This window comes from Drosophila albomicans, chromosome X (assembly GCF_009650485.2).
Source record: "Drosophila albomicans strain 15112-1751.03 chromosome X, ASM965048v2, whole genome shotgun sequence".
Taxonomy (NCBI): Eukaryota; Metazoa; Arthropoda; class Insecta; order Diptera; family Drosophilidae; genus Drosophila; species Drosophila albomicans.
In genome coordinates this window covers 28,901,409-28,927,649 of record NC_047627.2, presented here as the reverse complement: position 1 = coordinate 28,927,649, position 26,241 = coordinate 28,901,409, and the positions used below count along the sequence as shown (strand labels likewise).

Genomic DNA, 26,241 nt, shown 5'->3' with positions numbered 1-26,241 from the left:
ATTAGACTTTCATGTGGACCCCAGCAGTCACATTTTGGAATTAGCATAAATATGGTATAAATATTATACTATTATTATTAAATAGTATATTATATTTTTCCAATATATTCTGCAAATTTCAACTGATTAACTTTAACCGCAAAAATTTGTAGGAGAGTTTTGGGCAATAACATAAATATAGTATAAATAATATACAATAGTATGATAAATGGTATATTATTATACTATATTATACTATGTTCGACGTTATACATTCTGCAAATATGAACAGAAATCCTTATGACAACTAAAAGTTATGCAAAAAGTTTGTAAAAAAAAAACTTTTGAGCTAAGCATAAATACTAATAAATATTATGTAATAGTAATTTAAATAGTATATTGACTTTATGAAAATTAAAGCTATGCTAGCCTCAAAAGTTTGTAGGAAAGTTTTGGGTAATAGCATAAATATGGTATAAATAGTATACAGTAGTATTTTAAATAGTATATTATTATACTATATTCTAAATACTGACAGAATTCCCTCATATAAAAGCAAGCAAAGCATAAATAGTATTTATTTAGTATTTTATTTGGTATACAATGGGTATGTGCCCTGTGTTGCCTGCTTGCCGGCTTGCATACGCTTATTTGATTTTTCTCTTGCCGCCGTTTTTTTTTTTTGCCCAAGTTAATGGACACATAATGTGTCTGCTTGTCGAAGAAGCTTAGCTGTTGCTGTTGTAATTGTTGTTGTTGTTGTTCTCTATCCAATTTAGCCGGAAACGCGTGCTGGACGCGCATTTGGCCAACGCCAAAATGAAAACATCAAATCTTTTTCTCCTCCTCACTAAGCTACAAAAAACAACGAAAGAAAAAAAAAGTTCATAATGAAAATGTTGTGAAAAATGCGCTAAATGCATGGAAAAAAACAAACTCTCGAAAGCCCTTTTTGGCATAACTATGATATCATTTGGTTTTGGGTGTGGGCCAAGTGTCTTTTTATAGACATGATGCGTTAACACCTTGGCCGGCATTCCCGACCTCAGACACCCTCTTAGACCCCCCCACTCCCCCTCGATCCTAGCTGACGATGTCATACACTTGAATGACTTAACCGAAAAAAATACATCGCAACGAAAAGAAGAAAAAATCCCATCAAATTATGCGCATTTGCTGCCTGTCTTGAATTTTAAGTTGTGCCCCCAAAAAAAAAAAAAAAAAACTAAACATTTACAATTTATTGAATTACTGTACGCGAGACAAATTTTTGACAAATCTCTTTGGATTTAATGTCAACATTGTTGTACGCTTTGTCTCGTTGAGTTCGGTCTCTTTGGCCTAACACATACGCTGCGTGCTCTTATGAAATGGGGGAACAAATTTAGTATTACGCAAGTTTTCGAAGAATTTGTACAGTCAAGCTGTATAGCTTAGCCTGTAATTAAATATTTAGACAATTTCTTACATTTCCATTCTACCCTTAGGGTACAAAGGTATTATAACTTTCTGTTTTCAGGAAATGTTTTTGGTACACACAATAATAACTATAGTTTTTATGATTCCTGAAAATTTGCGATCATATAAAATTGTAGAATTTATTTAAGATATACTTTTGTATAGTCAAAAACATCTACTTAATAAAGGTCTTAGTTAGTCTGTCAGTAAATCTTGGTATATTTTGCACTCTATAGTATATTTTAAATGTGGACTCAATATACCATATATAGTCTTTGGTCTATTTTTAGTATATTGCTCTATCTATGGTGTGTTTTTAATATTTGGTATATTTTTAGTATCTTTTAGGTATTATAATTAGGTATATTTTAAAATTAGTACTGCTTTTTGTTTGCTTTTATTCACAATGGTCGACTTCTAGCTTTCTACTTGTTAACTTTATTAAATACTCAACATGCCGAATTACTTTTCATAATATGCTTATAAAGTATGCCAGTTATCATCTTTAAGAGATACCTAATTATTATAATTATTTAATTTTAGGCATTTTGTCAATTTCAAGTTGAATTGCTAAAGATTTTTCAAATATTTTATACTTTACGCTTTAATACTTATTTCTTTCTTTTTGGTTAGCCCTCTTTTTACTTTTTTTTATATCATATATTTTCTCGTTTTTGATACTGAATCAATATATCTTTAAGTCGTCTGATATATTTTTATATCTCATATTCCAGCCTGCTTTTTGATATGTGAAAGTCGTCTGATATATTTTCATATTTTACATTCCTGTTTGCATTTTGCTGGCATATATTCTCCTTTTTAGATAATGAACCAATTATATGTTCTGTCGTCTGACATATTTACATATTCTATAATCTTCTGTACATTTTATTGAGCCAATTATATCTTCAAGTCGTCTATGTCTGCTTATTTTGTAGCGCAGATTTTAAAGCGCGACTTTGACATTGAGCACTTTGGGGTGTCAATCGATGTCCAGCGTATTCAAATACACGCATTCAAAATCCTCGCATTCAGCTACAGAGATTTGTTGTCATCGTTTTTGGGGGCATTGCCGTACGTCCGTCTGTCTGTCCGTCCGTCTGTCCGTCCGTCCGTCCGTCTTTTTGTCTGTGCTAATGCGCAAATTGAATTAGCCGCATTGGAATGTTGTTTACAGTCTTTTGTTGTAATTTGATTTTCAAGTGAGATACAAATAAAGAGAGATAGAGATAGAGAGAAAGAGAGCGAGACAGAGACAGAGGCAGGACTTGTGAACTATGCAACTGGCAGCTGAAGGTAAACGACACCGCACATTGCCTATCGACGCGTTCGATCTGACAGGTAACAAGCCGCCTTCCGCTTCAGGTAGACAGAATTCAGATAACTTCATCTTCAATTTGTGCCGGCTGCAAACGAACTCAGCTGCTGGCTGCTGGCTGCCAGGCGTATCCTGTCAGCAGGAAGTATTCCATGTCCTTCTACTATTTAACGTTCAACAATCACGCGTGAACCTCGTCTCTCTATTCTATGGAATTGAGCAAATTTCCTGCTGTTTCTGATGATGCATTTACCTCAGGAGGATGCAAGAAACAAGAGAAAAACAATAGCTGAAAACAAGTCTCGACACAATCCGCAATTACGAACGTGACTAATTCCGATTGGCCCGTGGCCACAATCGAGAGTGCCAACAGTGTTCCAGTTAACTGTGCAACCAATTGATAAGAAAGCACACAACAGTGCTGTACACAATTATAAGGCCACTTTTCATAGTCTATGAATAAGCTGAATAAGCATCAAGTGCTTTTTGCTCTTCTCTCAGAAAATTTCTTCAACTATTTCCGGCACTTGTGCAAATTGCATTTCGTTCTAATGAATTTCTACTTGAGATTTATTTTGATATCAAATCCATTATTGAAAATTTTGAATATTGTATTTTGATTTTTTTCAAGATATTTCATCGGCTTCCTATAGCATCGAATTTAATTTAGTTACAATTATATTGTGACTCACAAATTTCCATTTCACTTTGGCATTTTTCCTTGATTTTAATATAATGTAAATTATTGAAAATTAGGGCGACTTTTGGGTATTGATTTTTGTGTTTTTCCAAGATATTCCATTAGCTATTCTATAATGTTTAAAGTGAGTTCCAATATACCATAAAATATAATTTAGTTACAATTTCAATTGTGACTTACAAATTTACCATTTCGCTTTGGCTTTTTACTTTGATTATATTTTATTTTGCTATAAAATCTTTTTAAGAAAATTAGTTCGACTTTTGGGTATTGAATTTTTAAGATTTTCTAAGAAATTCCATCAGCTTTTCTTTAGTGTTTAAAGTGGTTTCTAATAGCATTAATAATAATTTAGTTACCATTATATTGTGACTTGAAAATTTTCGATTTCTCTTTGGCATATTACTTTGATCTCGATATATTTTATTTTGGTTGTGTTTTGGGTATTGCATTTTTCAATTTTTTCAAGAAATTCCATCAGCTTTTCTATAGTGATTATAGAGATTATCAATAGCATGAAATATAATATAATTTAGTTAGAATTCAAATTGTAATCTAAAAATTTTCAATTTTATTTTGGTTTTCATATATGTATTTAACTTTAATATAAAATCTATGATAATTAGGGCGACATTTTCGGCACTGATTTTTTCTTTGATTTAAATATATTTTATTTTGAATAAATTTGGCTATTGAATTTTTCGATCTCTTTCAAGATCATCTTTTCTGTACTGTTTAAAGTTCTTTCTTATAGTATCATATATAATTGAGTTATAATTGAAATTATGTCTCACAAATTTCCTAAGAATTATATGTGTTCTCTGAGATTAGTTCATATTTAAAAACGAAATAATTACTTATACTATGAGTACATGAGTCATTTCCACGACCGAAACCTAGTTCCGGTTTGATGTAAAAAGTTTTGAAGCGCAAACTAAGAGCAAAATATGTCATGTTCTTTTTTTAGTATTCTTCGTTCTTTGTTGGGTGCGGGTCACAAATGTTTGCATGCACTGTCGTTTCTTATGCATATAGACTTTAGACTTGGCGTGATTTCATTTCGGTTTGGTTCGGTTCGGCGCCACCTGAGTCAACTCTAGCACTAGCTGAAATATGAATTGTGTGTGAGTTTCTGTTCGTTTCTCACTCATCAAGTATTTCCGATATTCGTTATGCATTCTCATGCTGATCAAATGGGAAGTTGCCAGAAGACTAAAGATGGAGCAAATTGCTGTCAGCGTTCTTGTTCTTGTTGTTGTCTCCAATCCAAGCATAAATATTTATAATCCCCCAAAAAAAAAAAAGTAAGGAAGGGGAACAAACGAGAAACTGTCGCAAATAAAGAGCAGCGAAAGACATGAAAATTAAATGAAATTCTTGTGGCATGTTGCGGGAGGAGGAAGGAGATGGAAGGAGGAAAAAGTCAGCAGACAAATGATAATAAATATTGTGAAGAAGTCTTTTGCCTGGTGTCTGGTGTTTGCTGTATTTTTGTGGGGGGAGAAGTCAGAAGGGTCATGCTGCATCACTTAGCGCAATTCACTCTCGTGTAGAGAACAGGCAGAGAACATCAAGGGGATTCAAGGGGGTTCGGGGTTCTTAGTGCTGGGTGCTTGAAAACACTTGTGATAATGATGACTAATAAGGCATACAAATAAGAGACCAGCCAAAAGACTCCAAAATATACATATATATCTAAAAAGAACCAAAAACAAAATATGAGAAAAGTGCTATTATGACGATGATGCTGAGCAGCAGAGGAACAAGAAAACAAACACAGCTGGGATCAGGGTTGGTTAAAGCCAGACAAAGTGGGGAAGTGGGGAGAAGAAGTTGAAGCAAACTGACTCCAAAGACATCGAAACTTATTGGTAGAAGAATGAAGTGTAAGATAAATGCTTCCTGTCGCATTTTCCATCGATTTACGAAACTAGTTTCGACTGATTCACACTTTGAAATCAATCCAGATAAGACTTGAACCATTTCTCACTAACAACATCGAACATCTGAGTTGATAAATCAAAGAGCAGCTTGTTAGTACGAGTATTGAGTTTAGTTTGGTTTAGTCGCTAAATCTGCAATCTGATCACGTTTCATTCTGCACGCAATATTTCTTAAGATGAGACACGAGTTCTTTCTAACTTTCAAACAGTTTCCGTTTACAATAATTTGAGCAGCATTGATACTAGAAATAATATAGAGTTTTGATTTCTTTTTTAATAAGCAAAAGTCTCAACTATTATAATACTTTAAAACGTAGTATTTCGTAAGAAAATAGTCTTTATTGGAAGTCTACAATACATAACCCTTTAAACCATTTATTTTCCTTAATATTTCTGGAATTCAACCAACTCTTAACTTTACTGGTTTCTTCAAAGAGACAAAGTTTAGTCAAAACTTAAAATACTTTGTCATGATTGTCTTTATAAAATAGGTTCTATATAAGTATCAACGTGTTATAAATATTAATAATAATATTCATTTAATTCTTGGGCTCTGAAAGTTAAGCAACTCTTGACTTTACTTGTTCCTCTTAAGAGACAATGTTTTGTCAAAACTTAAAATACTTTTTCACCTGTTATAAATATTATTATTATAATAATAATTATATAATTCTTCTAAGTTTAAAGAGTTCTGTCATTTAAGCCACTCTTAACTTTACTTATTTCCTTCTTATACACAAAGTTTAGTCCATTTTGTTCATTAATATCAAAATGTTAAACAAAATGTTTTTAATAAATTTTAACTTTCATCTTAGTTCAAGTTTTGTTGTACCATTGATTTGCTAAAACCTTTCTTCATTGTCTTTATAAAATAGATTCTATATCCAATAATATTAATAATATTTATTGAACTCTTCTGAAATTTAAGCAACTCAACTTTATGTGTTTCTTCTGAGAGACAAAGTTTAGTACATTTTTTCTATAAGGAAAAATTAAAAAAAACTTTTCTTAATTAGATTTTAACTATCATCTCAGTTCAAGTTTTGTTCTTTCTTTTCTTTATTTATTTATTTATTTATTTTAATTCTTCAATTCATGGCCAAGTTCGATCTCAGAGTTCAAAGAGTTCTGTTTATAGAATAATTGTAATTAAGGCAGTTTATCGTCGTCGTGCATTGCAATTGAATTATGCGTTAGTTATTGAATTGAATTTTCCCCCAATTGTCGTCGTTATGCTCTTCTGTCTTCTGTCGGGTTTTTTTGCATTCAATTCAATATTTGATTACAAATATAATTCAAGAAAATAAAAAAAAAGCACTTGGCTGCATGTCAAGCAATCAAGTTTCTATAGCTGCGGGCGACCCGCTGAGAGAGAGAGGCATAGAGAGAGATAGAGAGAGAGAGAGAACTGAGAAGAGCTGTGAGTGGGAAGCGAGTCACTTTTGCTCTGCTCCGCTTTCACTTGATTGCCCTGACCGACAGCCCACTTGAAAGGGTTCTCAGGGGTTCTCAGGGACTGGGATTGAGGGATTGAGGGGGGTTCCTCAGTGTTCCTCAGTGGATTTTTTGTGGTTGCTTTCTCGTGGCAATTGAAATGACACGCGCGGCAATTAATGCTTCAATTTAATTAAATGCATTTTCTAAGCTCTCTAGAGTGAGTGCTTTGTGAGTGTGTGTGAGTGCATTCAAACATCTGAAGCATTCATAAGCATTTAATTGCATTCAAGTTGCAAGTGGATCGAGATCGGTCCAATCATTTCATATCCAAACGATAATTGATTTGTGCTCTGCAACACTCGACTTTCTTCCTCTTCTAGTCTCTATCCGCTAATTGATAAACTAAGTGGCAAGCGGCAAGTGCCAAGTGGCAAGTGGCAAGTGGCATAAAATCGTCCCTAGCTAGTCTCTCAATCCATCGATGGACTCGCTTCGAGTTCAGAATTTCGGTTAACCAACAAAATTCCAAACGCTCTCTGAGATCATTAAAACTGTTTTTATGGACTTGCTGCCTTCGTCTGCTTCAACTTCAACCACTTCCCCTTCCCCTTCTACTTCCCTCCTCCCTCCCCATTGACTGTCGCTGGCTCCACTCGATGCAATGCCTCAAGATTTATGGCCCAGCGGCGCTCTATGACCAGATTTATGTTCGACAAACATTTTTTCTTACCCTCACTACTGACTCTATGCTCTATGCACTAACTTGAACCGAAAGTTCTTGAATTTTGTCATGAAAGTGCGCCATATTTACATATATTTTTGGTATTCCTTTAAGATTAGAAAGAATTGGACATTACATATATTTTTTGTATTCCTTAAGATTAACAAAAAATGAAGCGACTTGTCATGAAAGTATGCAATAATTTTCTATATTCTTTAAGATTAGCAAGAATTGAACATTACATATATTTTTTGTATTCCTTAAGATTAAAAAGACTTGGGCAAAGAAATGTATAATCAAAAATTTTATTTGTATATTTTGGAAATTACAAAATTTTGTTGGGGAAATGTTACAATCTAAAAATTAGTATTATTGTTCTTAACATTAGAAAAGCTTGAAGAAAGTCTATTACCTCGAAAAGAGTTTATCTGCTTTTCACAATTAAAGTATTTCTTATAATACAATTCTTGGAAACTACAATCTAAAAATTAGTATTATTGTTCTTAACATTAGAAAAACTTGAAGAAACTCTTTAAACTAAAAAAACGTATCTGCTTTTTATAACTTAAATATTCCTTATGATAAAAAACTGTATTTTAAATTGTTCTATAAAACGAAGTTCTTAACTTTCCCAGATATGTAGAGTATTTAAAATGCTTGAAAATTAAAAATTCTTTTTAAAGAAATAATACAATTTATAAAATTTAAATCGAATTAAAATTTAAAAAACTTGAAAAAATTTCATAATTTTAAATATTTCATTTTATAAATATTTCTTTTACTTTTCTTGAAGTTGTTAGTATTCTTTATAATAAACAATTTTTCTTTGAGTTACGAAGATATTTCCAATTGTTCTTAACTTCCCCAACTGTGTAGAGTATTTAAAATTCATCAGCTTCACATATTGATTTCCTTCGTCAAGTTATTTGTGCTCTGCTCTTTATTTCATTACCAAATCTTGCAAGTTGACAAGAAACTAAACATGCTAAATGAGCAGCGAACCAAACGCGATGAGGCTTTGGCCAAGTCAAGTCTAGTCGAGTCGAGTCGAGTCGAGTCGAGTCAGGTCTAGTCGAAGTTGAAGTTGAAGCTGAAGTCAAGTCAGATCAGGGCAACTTTTGGGGGCAGGCAAAGCAAATAACTGAGCGAGATTTACATGAACGTGACACGAGGGGGCAATAAAACGACTGGAAGTCTGTGATTAGGCAATGCAACAGCAGCAGCAGCTGGAAGACGGAGAAGGGAGACGGAAGATGGAAGTTGGGAATGCGGCAGAGTGTCAACAATAAGTGGCAACAAACGAGATGACCAAACAAGCAAGCAACACGAGGGGGAATCAGTCTCAGTCTTATTCTCCCTCTCCCTCTCTCTCTCTCTCTGTCTCTGTGAACCAGTTCTGAGATCTGCGATTTTATTGATGGTTCAGTGGGTGTGCATTGAGATATTCCAAAGTTATTAAATTCACCATGATTGCTCCATAAAGCTGATGATGTGCAACAGACTTAAGGGGATTTGAAAGCTAACTCTTTCGATGGAATTTTTGAAGAAAAGTCTTACGTTGAAAGCATTATGAGCAGTTTAGTGTTTGGAACTAGTTCTGGGTCTTTTCATTCTGTCTTTATTTATGATATTCAATTTCTTATAATATTTTGATTTGAATAGTTTTCTTTGAATTCCATGTGCTGAGCTTTGTTTGGAACTAGTTCTATGTTTTCTTGACTTTAATTTCTTTTATTACATTTTGGAACTAGTTCTTTTGTGTTCTTACTTTTTCATTCTTGCGTTACATTAATTATAATAGTCATTTATAAAGTGTATTTTAATATCTTCTGTAATATAGTAACTATTATATCTATATTCTATGTTCAATAGGGTTCAGTTTAAGAACTTCGAGTTCTTTTCCTTCTGTAGTTTTTGGATTTCAAAATATTCATCGTTTACAGCTCCTGACTTTAAATGCTTTATAGGTTTTCTCTCTCTATATCTTTATTTCTGATTTTCGAATTTTCTGTATTTCGATTTAAATAGTTGGTTGGAATTCCATTTGTTGAGCTTTATCTTGGAACTAGTTCTATGTGTTCTTGGTTTTACTTTTATAAATTCATTTTAGTATAATATTTATTGAGATTTATAATTGTTATTTTCTTTTATTAGTTTTCTTGTTATTCACTTTGCTCAAGTTCCATTTAAGAGCAACATTTTGGAACTAGTTCTTTGTGTTCTTGGTGTTACTTTCCTATATTCATTTTAGTATAATATTTATTGAGATTTATAATTTTTATTGTCTTTTATTAGTTTTCTTATTATTCACTTTGCTCAAGTTCCATTTAAGAGCAACATTTTGGAACTAGTTCTTTGTGTTCTTAGTATTTCATTCCTCTATTACATTTATTATTATTATAATAGTCATTTATAACATTTATTATATTATCTATCTATACAACATAGAGGACAGAACTCATTAGAGTTCCTTCTGCTCAAGTTCAGTTTAGGAACTTCTAGTTCTTTTCTTTCTGTAGTTTTTGGAGAAGGTTCAGATCTAGTATTCTCAGAGTTATTCTCATTCTTTTGTTGCCACTCACAACTCACTTTGCTCTCTGACTTTGCTGCTTTCGGCAATTGGTCAAAGCTCATTGGAAAACCGTTTTGGTGAAAACACTTTAATGGCCAGCACTTGCAGGCAGGTCGTAAAAAAAGAAACTAAAGAAAAGGCCAGTGTTGAGCAATGCGCGGCGGCCAAGTGTCAATTGAGAGGCGACAACAGAGCAAAACGACAGAGTGGACCTGCCCTCAACAGTTGTTGTTGCAGCTGCTGCTGCTGCTGGATGGGGCAGTAAACATTGCAATGTGTTGCAACGTGTAGGTGCCACACTTAATGGCGACCATAAACTTACAACTGCTGCTGTTGAGGATAATGAAGTTGCATGTTAACACTGTGCAACGTGGGTGAAGCCCATTCGCATTAGCCACATCTCTTAACGTGTTGACGCGCCCAGTTACAGCCAACTTGCAACCAGCTGTCTGTCTCTCTCTCTCTCTCACACTTCCTCAAGTAATTTTGTTTTTGGCAAGCCCAAGACAAAAGAGAAAGAAACAGAATCGCGAGGTGCATTGAACTGCCACCTACAGAAATCCAAATCGAAATTCGCAATCCATTTGATTGCCAGCCATGCCTAATCGAATCGCGTGTAATGCCGATCCCTCCCTTCTCCCCTCCTCACTCCTTTAGTCCTCCATTTGCTGTCCCGAAATGCCCTGCAGCAAATTGCAGGCCAAATTGCAGCAGTTGGTAATTAGCTTTTCATGCCAAACACAATTTGCCAGCCTCATGACTTTTCAGCACCTGAGAATCGAAACAACAGCACAAAATCCAAGACAGACCATTCACTATAATAATTTCAGTAGCTATACAAGTATTTCATGATCGAAACATTGCACGATCGGTGCGATCATAAAGCGCTTTTGTGGGAGCTTTTGAAAGCACATGAAGCACAATGAACTTTAACGAAGAAAGCTGTAAGCAGCAACTTTAATATCATATAGTATATTTAGTAATTGGTTCAACTTTGCTCTTAAATTAATGAATTTATTAGGCTGTTATTTCATAAAAAGAAAGAACTTATTAAAATCATGAATAAAATACATCAAGATTGTTTGTATATCAAAATTGAACCAAGGTTTATTCTTAAATCAAGAACGAATCTTGAAATTCATGATTATAATCTTATTTCAAGAATGGAAAAATCTTAAATTTGAACCAGGGAAAAAAATCTTAAAATAAAACAAACAAATAGGCTAGATTTTTTTAGTGTTGGGAAGAACAACAGCTTAAGCTTTCTTTCGAAGCTGCTGAAAAAGCTGTAAAGTGCATTAGAAAAGCTTTAAAACATGTTCAGTAAAACATTTTAACTTTTAGTATAAAAAGTTATTCAATTGCGCATCTCTAATTTATTGCTTTTCATCTGCTCTTTTCAGGTTGCTTGTAGGCGCACCCTTGGATCGAAATTTACAGCCAAAAACGAATCAATCGGGAGCTTTATACAGATGTCCCATATCGACGGAATTTTACGATTGCGAACAGGTCATAACCGATGGTCGACGATGTAAGTACAAATATCAAAAGTATTTACAAGTTCCAACTAAATTATGATAAAATAGAGAGAGACTTTAAGTATTTAGCACTACGTATATAATTAAATGGTATTTAATTTAATTAATTTCTAGTCTTAATTTAATGATTAAAATGTTGCCATCTTTTAAGTGTGCTTTACTAAAGTTCTTACACAACATAAACCATAAATAGAAACCAAAGGAAGGAAACTCTTTAAACCTAGTTAATAATCATTAAACTCTTCAAGGTGATAGTTATTATTTTTTTATTTAAAATCAGTTATAAAACAAAAATTAATAGAAATTTTACTTTAAACGAAGCTAACTTAAAGTCTAAGACAGCTTTTGATTTGTGACTAACCTAATAAATAATAATTTTATCTAAGATACTTAAAAATATATAGAATTGAATTTGTAGTCTTATAATTTTTCAAAAACCGAAAAGAAAAATTGATAATTTTCCTCATTCTATTGCGTTAGTATTCGATTGTATATAAAAAATATTGCTGTACAAAGAGAACTGTGACTAAAAATATCTTTTCCTTCCTTCTAGTAATTCTTACTATAGTTTATCTTATTATTACATATATGCATACACAACTATTATTATTGTATAGATATATTGAATATTTAGCATATATTTATGCTAAACACAATTGATCAATTGTTTTTTATAATTTTTTATCTTTTTTCTTTATTTTTGTTTTCGTTCTCTTCTTTACGCAAAAAACCCCCTCCAAAACAAAACAATATATATATTTACATATAATATATTTATATAATCGGTGCGCATATGGAAAACTTATTTATCTTCCCTACCAAAAAATCAAAAAAAAAAAAAACGAAACAAAATTATTGACCAACTATTTTCGAAACGACAAACAAATTAAAAAACATCAAAAAAACGAATTTATCATTTAGCATTTAACGGATCTTATAAGGACAGTAAGTGATATGGGTGCTTTATTTGTTGTTGTTTTTGCCTAATACACAATTTGAGCATTTCATTTTTAAATAAACAACTTACTAGTATTATGATTATTATGATTTGCATTCGCGCTTGAAAATCTCACAAAAACAAAATATACGCTATACGATTTAACCCACTGCATTCGATAGTTTTGTACTATCGATAACAATTCACCACGCGAACGAATGAAATTGGCTAATCTCTTGTTTAAATGCACCCGGCACATTATAAATAAATACTCACTCTCACAATTTGTACATAACTAAACGATAACTGTTATCGATAAATGGCCAAAAACATACATATTTATGTACATATATCGCATGGCTCTTTGATCGCCATTTTGTTATAAAATGCATGCGCAAATACAAAATGCAGCACTGCTCACACATATGTAAATAATATCTCTCTCTCTTTCTTTCACTCTTTAGCTTTAATTTTAATATACATATATATATATATATATTTATTGTATCTACAAGTATGTTTAACTACTAGCATATTAATATCGTATCTTTTTTTAACGTATCTTAACTAATTACTTAATTCTTAAGTTGACACGCTTCTCACTCGACATTGACTTTGACTTTAACTTCAAGTTCAACTTCAACTTCGACTTCGACTTCGACTTTGTAATTAACTAGATCATTGTCTAAAATCATCGCCTGGCATTCTTCTTCTTTGCGACCGTTTAGAATCGCAATCTTGTTCTGAATGAAGGTTAAGAGCCTCTTTGGAATTTCAGTTTTGAGTTTTGCTATTTTGACTTTGTCTTTTCTTTTTCTCTGTCTCTTTACTAATAACTTGTTTGCCATTGACCTGTAAAGACGACAAAAAAAAAACTGAATTTGTAACTGACATTTTGTAGTGAAAATGTTCAACAATGAGACGAGTGACTTTTCCACTAAGGTGCAGCCCACTTAAGAGCTAAAGACTGTGTTATTTAATGTTAATAACCCTCCTCCTAACTTTTAAAAGAGCAACGGCTATTTGAATGACTGTTTTTATACCCGCTACCCATAGGGTAGAAGGGTATTATAACTTTGTGCCGACAGGAAATGTATGTAACAGGTAGAAGGAGGCATCTCCGACCATATAAAGTGTATATATATTCTTGATCAGCGTCAACAGCCGAGACGATATAGCCATGTCCGTCTGTGTGTCTGTCCGGATGAACACCTAGATCTCAGAGACTATGAGAGATAGAGCTATAATTTTTTTCGATAGCATTTGTTATGTTTGCACGCAGATCAAGTTTGTTTCAAATTTTGCCACGCCCACTTCCGCCCCCGCAAATCAAAAAAATCGAATAACAAGCGTAAAAGCTAGAGTTGCGAATTTTGGTTTATACAATAATTACTATAGTAGTTATGATTCCTGAAAATTTGGTTGCGATCAGATAAAAATTGTGGAAGTTATTAAATAAATACTTTTGTATGAACAAAAACGCCTACTTACTAGGGGTCTTAGTTGCTTTGGCTGGCAATCTGGTATATTGTGCCGTCTATGGTATATTTTGAATGCGGTACTATATCGATATACCAAACATATCATTTGGTATATTTTTAGTATTTTCGGTATATTTTGAAAATGATACCGCAATATTTTGGCTTTATTAAATTTGGGTAGCGGGTATCTCACAGTCGAGTACACTCGACTGTAGCTTTCTTACTTGTTTCACTATTCAAATAGTTGACAAATTCCATTTAACATTTGACATTTATTGCCTATAGCTGGGGAGCAATTCGGAATGTTAGACATTTGGGAATAAAATATCACTAGGGAATTTCATTTTACTTCCTCTGAATATACTACAGAAATATTATAGAAATTTTTGAATAGTTCATTCGCTTTCATTTTCCATTTGCATTTTAAATTAAATTAAATCTTAAATCAAGCTTGTTTGTATGTCAAAATTTAACCAAAATTTATGACTGTTTTTTTTCACTATTCAAATAGTTGACAAATTCCATTTAACATTTGACATTTATTGCCTATAGCTGGGGAGCAATTCGGAATGTTAGACATTTGGGAATAAAATATCACTAGGGAATTTCATTTCACTTCCTCTGAATAAACTACAGAAATATTATAGATATTTTTAAATAGTTCATTCACTTTCATTATCCATTTGCATGTTAAAATTTAATAGTAATTTAATCGATAAACGCAATTGAGATAAGCTTAAGATTTGCAGCATTGCCACTCAATTTGATATGGCGTTGCCACACAGTTGTCAAAAGCGGCTTATTAGATCATAATTAAGAGATTTGCTGCTGCTAAAACATGTTAAATTAATAGATTAGCCTGCATTAGTTTGTCGTCGTTTTTGTTATTGGGGAATTTTTGTGTTTTCACTCGTTTCAACTAATTAGCTAAACATTTTTGTAGCTAGTTAGTTTTGCTTTTATCAGTTGTTGGGCATTTCCTACGCTGACTTTTTTGCGTCGTTAGCAGCGACGTCGACGTCGACTGCAGCTGCAGCTTGCGCTTGCGCTCTCTCTCTCTTTCTCTCTCTGGTGTGAAAGGGGAATTCTCATTCTCCATTTGGCGACTCATTTAGCATTAATTATAGCATTGCTCATAGCTAGTCTGCTGCTGTTGTCGAGATGTAAATTCGCTTCAACAGCTGTGTCCCAGTCAACGCCCCGCCCCGCCCCGTCACTCCCCTCCCTGCCTAAACCAACTGCGCTGCTTTATGGGCTGGTCGCATTCCAAACGTTTGCGAACCCGGCGAGTGTGCCCGTTTTTTTTTTTTTTTGTTTTCGTTGTTTGTTGTTTTTGTCATTTGCGGCCTTTGCTATTGGTAACGCGACAATCAGAGCGTGTTGCTGCTACACACACACACACACACATACATATGACTGCCACTGCCACGGCGCCCCACAGTTTGTCGCAACACAGAACGTGACAAATTTCACAAAATGCACAGCAACAACAACAACACCAAACAACTGTGGCAAAAGCATAAAAATAACATTCGACTGCAAAACGCAAATTTGTGTGGCATGAAGAAATTCTTGCGAAGACTGCGTGTCGTCTCAAATTGTTGTCGCACATTCCATTTGCCTCCCCCTCTCCACTCACCCCTCTCTCCGCTCTTTCAATGTCAAACAGGCGTCGCAGAAAGTGCAAAGTTCATTGGGCCTTGGCCAACAAGAGACGCACTCCACACATACATATGTACATACATGCATTATAATATGTATAAACAGCGTGTGAACACATACAATCACACTCACACACACAAAGCAGCTGCAGCTGCGCAATGCAATGAGTGAAAAAAACGCGTGGGCCGCAGGCGCGACTTTCACTTTGCGCGTTTTAAAACGCGTCTCAGCCTCGTGCCTGCCAGAATCAGCCCACGTGATGTGTGTGTGTGTGTGTGTGTGTGTGTGTGTGTGTGTGTGTGTGTGTGTGTGTGTGTGTGTGTGTGTGTGTGTGTGTGTGTGTGTGTGTGTGTGTGTGTGATAAAAGCTCACCTCTCACTCAAGGCAGCCAATCTACTCCTCCACTCCTCACTCCTCACTGCTCACTCCTCACTCTCTTTGGGCTTTTTCTAAAGCGCTGCGGGCACACTGCAATAAACATTTATCATATTTCAACACTTTGATGCTTTAAAATGCATTTAAATCAATTTCGTTACGTTTCACACATGTGCACTCGCTCTCTCTCTCTCTCTTCTTCTCTCACTCGGTCTCTCATGCATGCAAAGCCGCCGCCGCCTAAGCAGGCGCAAACGACAATAACAACAACAACTTGAACGCTAGCAGCGACGCCAACGTCAACGTCAGTTGATGCTGCTGCTGCTGCTGTTCGTGTGTGTCTGCATTCTATCAAAAAGTTGACGGCGATGCTGCCAGCGCTTTCCATTTTTTTTTCTTCTACGCTACATGCAAATTACTTGCATACAGGGTATGAGCAATCATAAAATAGCAATTTAGCAGCACTTTCGGTTAATTAATTTGTTGCAGCTAAACGATTATTACTCAACTAAGCCGCAATTGTTTTTTTTTCTGTGTGCAAGCTTTGTCTAACAATGTGGCAACGCCACGCTTCGTTTAGTTAAGCAAATCGCGTGGCCATGAGATGTGTGCAATTTAATAGCAAAAATATTAAAATTGAAAAGCATGATATGGAATATTTGTGAATGTGTTAGCGTGGGGTAAGTGATAGTCGATCATTTGCATGAGCTCGCTTAATACTTTCTTCATGCATCGTTTAAACGAACATTTTCGTTGCACTTGTTGCTGCTTTTGCTTTCTGCTTTTTTTTGCCTGGTTCCTGTTCCTGTTCTTTCTATATTTTCGATGCTCCACATGTGTGCACATGTGCTCCACAACATCTAAAAGTAGAGCGACAGCCAGGGACCCCGCCCCCCTCTTTCTCCAGAGTTTCTGAGAACTACAGTCTCACATGTGCATGAAATTTTCTTGGATATAAAAGGGTATTCAATATGTATGTATGTATTGATGCAGCTGAAAATGTGTAGGGTATATTTGTCGCATGTTTTGTTGTTGTTGTTGTTGTGGATGATATTTTGTATTAATTTCTTGGGTGTTAGCAGAAGCTGCCGCTGTTAGCTGATGAACGATGCTGTTAATTAACAGATGTTAAGAGCAATCGACATTTGCTTTAGTTTTGTATTCTCTTTCGGTGTTGCTCGCTGTAAATAATGTAAATTTTGTGCCAGGTTTGTTAGTGTTGTAATTTTTGATCTAATTGTACATATTAATTTTACAAAAAACCATATTTACATACTGTTTATATTTACTTTGAAATGCATATTATCACCAATTGTTGTTATTGATGTTGTTGTTGTTGTTGCTGTTGATGATGATGATTATGATTATGATGTTGTCACTGTTGCGACACACACAAACACACATACACACACACACCTGCACATTACATACACATATAAACTTTAGTCACACCGTTTGCTAACAAGAAACCAACTCCGTACTTTTTGCACTTTTCTCTTTCACCAATCCACTACTGGCCACCATCTATAGCCTATGAATTAGATGATGAGTTGATCGAACCATCTGACGACGAGATCAAGGAGGGACAATGGATGGGAGTGACAGTGCGTTCTCAAGGTCTAGGTGGAAAGGTAAGAACAATCACATACACAAACATACTTATGAAATAATATCGATAATCGATGATCGATAACTTGCAGGTGCTCGTCTGTGCGCATCGATATGTGACAGTTGTGAATGAGAATCGCTATGGACAAGGTCTCTGCTATGTGCTGGACAACCAGCTGAACTTCGAAGACTCCTACGAGCCATGCAAAGGACGCCCCGTTACTAGGTAAGCTCCGATAGCTATCTTTGAATGCCATTAATATTTTTGTAGTGTTCTTTTCCGATTGAGTTATGCTTTTTCTTTTGGGGTCTACGAATATATGTATGTATATTAGGGGGTTGAATTATGATTCGGAAAAATTATGGCCTCTGACGACAAAGTGTTATCGGGCTGTAAATTATGATGTGGTGGAAGCGTAGAACCGAAAGGGAATATGTCGTGAATGAATCAATTAGAAATGCTAAATCAGGCAATAAGGGAAAAAGTGTCAAGGTGAAGTATTTGAAAATTGGGGGGAAACAACAATAACTTTCCCTAGGGTAGGTTGGGACATGACGCGTGTCTAACTTCAGTTTAGGCCAATTAGCATGCAGCATGTGTGTTTTTATCAAATGTGATGGCAGGAGAAGGCTATGGAAGAGAGAGAGGAGAAAGGGCAAAAGAGAAAGAGAAAGGGAAAGCGATGTGACAGTGCCTGGAGTAGCGGGTCAGGTATGACAGCGATGACGTCGTCGTCGTCGTTGTCGTTGTCGTTGCAGGCAACGAACGCATGTCATAAAGTGAAATTTTAATTTATTTAAATGTCAGCAGTCATTGAAGGAGGAAAGGGAAACGGTGAGTGAGTGAGTGAGTGTGTGTGTGGGAGAGGATGACGGGGTAAATAGGGTCGCACCGCACCCAAAAAGCGCTCACCGAAAACAAAGACCTTCCAGTGGGATGACGTGAGTGTGTGTGGGCCAGAAAACAGGACAAACAATAACAGAACAGAAAAAGCACTCGGACTGCGGCATCCGTAGACATGGACTTGGACATGCAATTTTTCATTGCGCTGGCATCGCGTGTGTGTCCCGTTCCTCCATTGTCCTTTCCCCATTCCACACGCTTCCACATTATCTTGCCTGCCTTTAACTGACCCTGGACTCATTCGTTAATGTCAAAATTACGTTGCAGGCAACACGAGGACTACGGTTTCTGTCAGGCGGGCACATCGGGAGCCCTACTCGATGACAATTCCTTGGTCATGGGCTCCCCGGGACCTTTCACGTGGCGCGGCGCCATCTTTGTGACGGAAGTCGGTGGCGACTATCTGACGCGAGACAAGTTCGTGTACTACAGTGAGCATCAGGACGCCAGCTCTCCGGTGGACAAGTACAGCTATCTAGGCATGGCTGTGACAGGCGGACGCTACTTCAGCGAGAATATGTCCTATGCATCGGGTGCACCTCGCTCTAATGGCCATGGTCAGGTGGTAATCTTCGATAAGACGACCACAAATCCCATTCCCGTGCACATGATCATCGATGGCGAGCAGTTTGGCTCGAGTTTTGGCTATGAACTGATCACAGCGGATATCAATGGTGATCACCAGCCCGATCTCTTGGTTGCCGCTCCGTTCTACTTCTCGAAAACCGAAGGCGGCGCTGTCTACGTGTTCCAGAACGGCGGCAACAGTCTACCACAGAAACCCACACTGAAGCTAACCGGAGCGCTTGAGAGTCGCTTTGGCTATGCGCTCGCAAACATCGGGGATCTGAACAAGGATGGCTGCGAGGATATTGCAATCGGTTCACCATACGAAGGCAATGGCGTCGTCTCCATTTATTTGGGCTCGCGCACCGGTCTCAACGAGAAGCCATCCCAGCGCATTCTGGCCTCGGAGCTGGGCCGCAATTTGCCGCAACCGATCAAGAATTTTGGCATCTCGTTGGCCGGCAACACGGATCTCGATGGTAACTCGTACATGGATTTACTTGTCGGTGCACCGCCTGCGGCTGTTGTCCTCCTCGCCCGTCCCATCATCAACATACAGACAACGTATCGGAGCGTGGAGATGCGCAACATTGATCCGAATCGTGCTGGTTGTCGCAACGATGTCTCCACGAATCTGACGTGCTTCACATTCGAGGCATGCTGCAGCATTGATCCTCACGAGCAGGTGAGCACAAGGATCAATCTGACGTACACCGTGGAGGCGGAAACCTTTGAGCATCACAAGAAATTCTCGCGTGTCTTCTTCGATCGCGACAACAAGCGCAGCAATGTGATGAATCGTTCCGTTCCCGTGCGCACCGATGGCAGGCTGGAGTGTCAAATGGTCACCGGTTACATCAAGGCCAACACTCGGGACATTCAGACGCCCATACGCTTTCGTCTTGACTATAAGCTGGAGGAACAAGAGCTGGCGAGCTCGCCGTTGACCCGACTTAATCCCATACTGGATCAGACGCAGGCGTACATTGAGTTCGAGGCCACATTCCAGAAGGACTGTGGCGATGATGATCTCTGCGAGAGCGATCTGCGACTGCGTGCGGATCCTAATCTGCAGGCTGAGGGTGAGTACGAATAACTGAGTAGATAGGCAGCGTAGAAAAAGAAATCCTGAAGGACAGTCTTAGAGCTATTCAAGAGAGAAAGGAATTTCCCATTAAACATAACTTCTTTTACAGATGGCAAATATGATTTCATACTGGGCAACAAGACGGAACTGGAAGTCACGGTGGACGTGAGCAATTTTGCGGACTCGGCTTACGAGGCACAACTATTCATCGAGCATCAGGCGAGTGTCTCCTACATTGCCACCAAGAAACCGGTAAGTCATTCGATTGTCCCCGAAGGTGTACTTTAATCTCACCCCCAATCTCTCATTCTCCATTTAGACAAATGCCACTTGCAACAGCTTTAATACAACGCTTGTGGCATGCAGCTTGGGCAATCCGATGTTGCGTGGCACAACCACATCGGTGACCATACGCTTCGATCCAAATAGCCTGAAGCGTGAGGAGAAGAACATTGTGTTCCACATCTTTGCCAACACCACCTCGAAGCTGGTGGGCAAAGAGCTGCCCGAGCGTCAGCTCGTACTCAAGGTGGTGCGACGTGCGGAGATGACATTGCGTGGTTGGGTAAATCCCGAACAGAGCTTCTACAGTGGCGCCTCCAAGCTGCAGGATTCACCCATGGAACTGGATCATGTCGGTTCACCGCTCGTCCACACGTACTCCATCTTCAACGAGGGCCCTTCGGCGGCGCCCAAAGTGCAGCTGGACATCTATCTGCCATTGACGCTCGATCGTGGCGACGGGCTGGAGTTGCAAGGTGGCACGAAGGACAAATATCTGCAGTATTTGGAGAAGGCGCCCATCATTGAGACCGGTCAGGGCGCCTGTACAGTGGCTCCCGAGTATGTGAATCCCCTGAAGTTGGCCTCGAAGACGTCGGACAATTTGCGCAGTGCTTCGTATCTAAGTGCACCCGCCTCGCTGATGAAGTGGCCACAGCATCGCCAACAGCCGACGGCACATCAGATGCGTCTGAATAAATCGCAGACTCACACGCACGAGTCGGTGACGAGTCAACAGCACTGGAGCGAGCAAAAGAAGACTAACCAGGAGACGGCACGAGCCAATCGCTTGCGTCGCGGCACAATCGGAAGCGTGGTGAGACTTGAGCGCTTCATGGACGGTCGTGAGGCAGGCAGCGTGAAGGGCAAGAAACAACAGATTGTGGAGCTCAATTGCGACAAACTGACGGCGCACTGCATCAAGATACAGTGTGAGTTCTATGACATGCCCGCTAAGACAGAGGCACAGGTCATACTCAATGTGCGACTGTGGAACTCGACGCTGGTTGCGGAATATCCTCGTGTCGATCTCGTGCGCATCATGTCCACGGCGAATGTCAAGATACCCGCCGACTTTGGCGTCGAGCAGCTAGAGACCAACGACAAGATACTGGTAAGTTTTGTAGTACCTAATATAAAGTCAATCCTTACACTCCTTCTTCTCTTCCTTTTTTTGTAGGTGGAGACACGCGCCTATCCGGAGTTGCTCGATCAACAGCGGGAAACATACACGCCGCTATGGATCATTGTGTTGGCCGTGCTCGGAGGACTTGTGCTGCTCGCTCTCTTCACGTACGCGATGTGGAAATGCGGCTTCTTCAAGCGCAAACGTCCCACGGATCCCACGCTCAGTGGCAATTTGGAGAAGATGAACGAGGAGAAACCCTTCTTGGCGGCAAAGAGCAGCCACAATGTTTTCTAACAAGAGGGTACCGTCGGCTGGGATTTGGTGCGACGCAGCAGGAAGCGCAACAGGCTCCGGCAACTGCTGTTGCTCCATCAGCAGCCACATGATTATCGGCGTCATCAACATCATCAGCATCGCCACAACAACAATAACAACAGCAGCCAGGATGAAGATGAACTGGATTTCGATGTGCGCGATTTGACGCCGCCGCCGCCGCCACTGAGCATCATCAGCTGGGGCAACGATGGCTATTATCAAGCCAGCGCCGCCTGGTGGGGACACATGTGAGGAGAGGAGGAAGAGCAACAGCAGCACCTCGAGCTGGAGCAGACACAGTTTCTGGTTGTGGGACTTTCAATGTGCCATTCATGTTTACTTAAGTTGGACATATCGATGGGCGTCCCTAATACTGATCGCCTATTCATATATATATCAGCTAACTAGAACCGCTGACAACATCGTCCGTTTAACTCTTAAACACCTAGTTTTATGTACCTAGATTTTATTTATTGAGGGGCTACGACCAAAAGTCATCTCATTGCAAACAAAATCACACAATCGCAAGTGGAGGACCAACTCGAACTCCGAATTGGGAGAATTGTGTGTGTTGCCCTCTCACTTGCACTGCCGCAGTGTGAGCGAGACAGACGCATTTCGAATACCTTTCTCCCCTTTTCTTTTTTTTTTTAAACATTTGGAAATGCCAAAAAAAACAATGTACATATGAATTGAAATCTTTACCAAGTTGTGTCATCTATTTTTTTTTTTTAGAGAAAAGCGAGCCCTCAGTTTTGTATCATATTTTTGTTATTTATGTAAATCACAAGACGAGATCTATACTATAATATGATGTATATGTACATGTCGAAAGTGTGTGTGTGTGTGTTTTAACGAGCTTGATTCCGAATTATTTAATATGTAAACTTATATTAACTGTAATTCTATTTGTAATTTAAATTACGCGTAATTAAGTTTAGAAACGCTCGAAGCTTACACAATTTTAAATAGTACTTCACTGCCACTAACGAATATATATATTCGTATATATATTCTTACAGTTATATTCGAAATCATTCTATCGAAAATGAGGCAATAGGGATTTTCAAATAACTCCAAATTCGAACGGAAAGTATTAACACATCTTTCACCTAATACCTTATAATAATAACTATAAATAGAGATATCCAACAAATATACAAGTATATAGTGCAATGCTTCGATTCTATCTAATTTTTTTTCTAATTTTAATCTTTAACTTATAATATACAAAAAAAAACAAAGAAAATATGAAAAATGTTGAAATTTAAAACGAAAATGTGTCTTTTAGATATTTACTGTTGCGATTAACGTAAGTCATTTCATCATATTTCTCTTATCCGTATATGTCCTTTTTACATTTTAGCTGTAAATAATCTTAGTTTTGTATTAGCTAATTTAAGCAGTTGTAAATAGCTTTCATAATTTAATAATTATAATTCCTTTTCCATTAAAATACATTTATTTTTAATTTTTTGTAAACAACAAAGTTGCACGGACTTTTTTGCCCATTATCCTTAGGGATACCGAAAGGATAGACTTTTTAGTAATTAAAACAGGAAGGACTCTCGATTTGCTTTCAAAGATTTTAGGTATATTACAAAAAACTGTACCTGAAATATTTCTAAGGGGGTAAGTATAGAAAAAATGCCAAAATTTCCGAAAGTCCGCTCTATCTTGGTCATTTAAAGAGCGTTCGTGATGTCCTTTGCTACAAGGATAGCTTTTATGAATGCAAATCGATGGACATCCCAAAACCAACGAATGTCCTTACAGGAGTCGAGATAAAAGAACTTTTTGTAGGCAGAAAATAGCGTATATCTCAGTCATATCCTGTCTGATCCTTGCGAATCGTATGTCAAACTATGCATAATGGCAAGCGTTATTATCCTGCCAAATTTCATTCCAATCGCCCTTGGGGTTCTCGAGTTATCCTGGAATTTATCTTTTCGGTCTGTTTCCTTTGGCTGAAAAATTAAAACTTTTGGATCCTTAGATAATCCCATACTTTTATGATGCCATTCGATGGAGGAGGTCCCTACGAGCCTAGCAATACGTGTCCGTTGAAAATGTGGCAGGATATGACCGAGATATAGCATGTTTTCTGAAAAATACCCTCTTTGCACCCTCAAAGTATGCAATGAAAATTAAAATTTGTTTGGCGCTAAATTCAAACGCTAAATTCCTAACGTATTTCGGTGAGCTAGATGCCAAATGGTGTCTATAAATGTGAGCTATCAATTGGCCGAAGGACATTCCGATCGTCCTAGCTATCGTGGAATTTCCGAATTACGCCTCCCGTAATTACAACAACAACTCGTCAACTCGATGTCGCTGCGAACGCCAAAAAGTGCCCAATCAGCAGGTGAAATACCAGGCGAACAGAAATCAGCAGCAAGCGAACACACTTTCTGGTTGAGTGGCGCCCTCTATCTATCGGCAGCCAAACAACTGCAGAAAGCGCCATCTATCAACAGCCAGAAAACGCAATGTATCGACAGCCAGAAAGCGCCATCTATCAACAGCGAAAAAAACGCCATCTATCGGCCTTTCGTTGGCGCCCCCTCAAAGTATGCAACAAAAACTGACAAATTTATGCAGTGTTCTTAGCGCGCCATTTTCAAATTTTGAAACCAATTGAAAGACCAATTCGCTGAAATTTGAAATGTTGAGACGAAAAACGTGAGCTGTTTTTTTTTTATTTTATTTATTTTTGTAACGTTTTTATTTAATTGCTAATCAACTTAAAATTCGGCATAAACTAAATTTTTGTTTCTTCACATTGATAATTAAATTTGTAAATTAACTATATAAAAATACGCACACATAAATTAGTGTTTAATGGAAGCATAACTGTTTGTTTTTTTTTTATCATTCATTCAACAAAATTCATAGTACAGTTAAAAATGTATGTATTTTTGTTTTTTTTTTTATACGAATCTTGTTCAATTACATTTGTCTTTTTCGTTGTTTTTGTTGTTTTCTCTTTTGTACATAGTATTTAAATATATATGCGTGTATATATATGTATATATATATGGGGATGTATGTATATGTATGTGTGTTTTGTGTGTATAATGCGTGTGTGTTTAATGCAATAGTTTAAACTTTAAACGCAAATAAAAAGTATAAAAATAAAGAAACTGGCATACGCAAGACGAAGAAGAAAGCTCGATTGTTTATCGATAGTCGATAAAGCTGTTCGATTAAAGTTTTCAAGGGAAGACGTCAGGTAAATTTGGCGCGTAATTCAAAAATGTTTTCATTACGTTTCGTTTCGTTTCGATTTTTGTTGGGTTTTCTTTTGTTTTGTTTGTTGTACAAAAAGGAAGAGCAAATTTTGGGAAGAATCGAAACGCAGTTAAGAAATTAAATAGAAAAGAACTAAATATACATGTGTGTGTGTGTGTGTGTGTGAATGTGTTGGTGTGTGTGTGTGTGTATAAAAATTAGAATGTAAACGTAACCTTCTTTTGTTTTCATTTTAAATACATACCAAAAAAAATATATAATTATAAAAATAATAATAATAAGAATTAATAAAAATAATGCAAATAATATAATATAATAATAAATAATAAATATGCTGCTTGCACTTTTTTTCTCGTGTTTTCTTTTTCTCACACATTTTCATAAACTTGTTTTTTTTTTGTTTTTGTGGTTTTCTTTTTGTTTTGTTTTGTTTCACTTTTTTTCTTTCGGTATAAAATTATTGTTAAGGCACTTTGAGAATTTGATTTACCCCCATATTTTATCCATTTATCCTTTATCCATTTCATTTCAGCTCGAATTTGACAACTGACATAAATAGTTATATAAAAAAAAAAACAATAATAAATAGAGAAATAATTAAATATTTGATTTAGTTGGTTGATTGGTTCTTCTTCTTGTTTGTCAATTGAATAGTTTTCGTAAGTTGTAAGTTGTCTCCATATATATGCGGATGAAGTATGTATATATATAGACAGATCGGTAGATTATATACTATAGTAGTATTTGTTGTTGTTGTTGTTTTATAAATATATATATATATATATATATGGTATATATATATATATATAGCTAGGGGCTAATGTTTAAAGGCATCGCGTAAAAAATTGTTTACAAAGAATATAATAATTTAATTAATTAGTTAAATTTGTTTGTTTAAGTTATCGCGTATTTTTAAGGCTCATGCAACACGCTTAATAATATTATTTAACACTGTTGTTGTTGTTGTTGTTGTTAC

General features: G+C 36.8%; 1 protein-coding gene across 2 annotated transcripts in view; it reads left to right on the top strand.

The window, feature by feature from the left end:
• The window catches only part of LOC117569896 (integrin alpha-PS1), a 68,881-nt gene extending 45,501 nt beyond the window's left edge, over positions 1-23,380 (top strand). The window contains exons 2-9 of one of the 2 annotated variants that reach the window (XM_034251241.2): positions 11,532-11,659; positions 12,588-12,611; positions 17,652-17,752; positions 17,822-17,955; positions 18,901-20,282; positions 20,397-20,539; positions 20,607-21,683; positions 21,750-23,380. In XM_034251241.2, the coding sequence (XP_034107132.1) occupies positions 11,532-11,659; positions 12,588-12,611; positions 17,652-17,752; positions 17,822-17,955; positions 18,901-20,282; positions 20,397-20,539; positions 20,607-21,683; positions 21,750-21,992 (3,232 nt within the window). In that variant the 3' untranslated portion in view covers positions 21,993-23,380. The remainder of the gene's footprint in view (positions 1-11,531; positions 11,660-12,587; positions 12,612-17,651; positions 17,753-17,821; positions 17,956-18,900; positions 20,283-20,396; positions 20,540-20,606; positions 21,684-21,749) is intronic. The other variant, XM_052008695.1, reaches the window with a different exon arrangement.
• Positions 23,381-26,241: the final 2,861 nt, after the last annotated feature.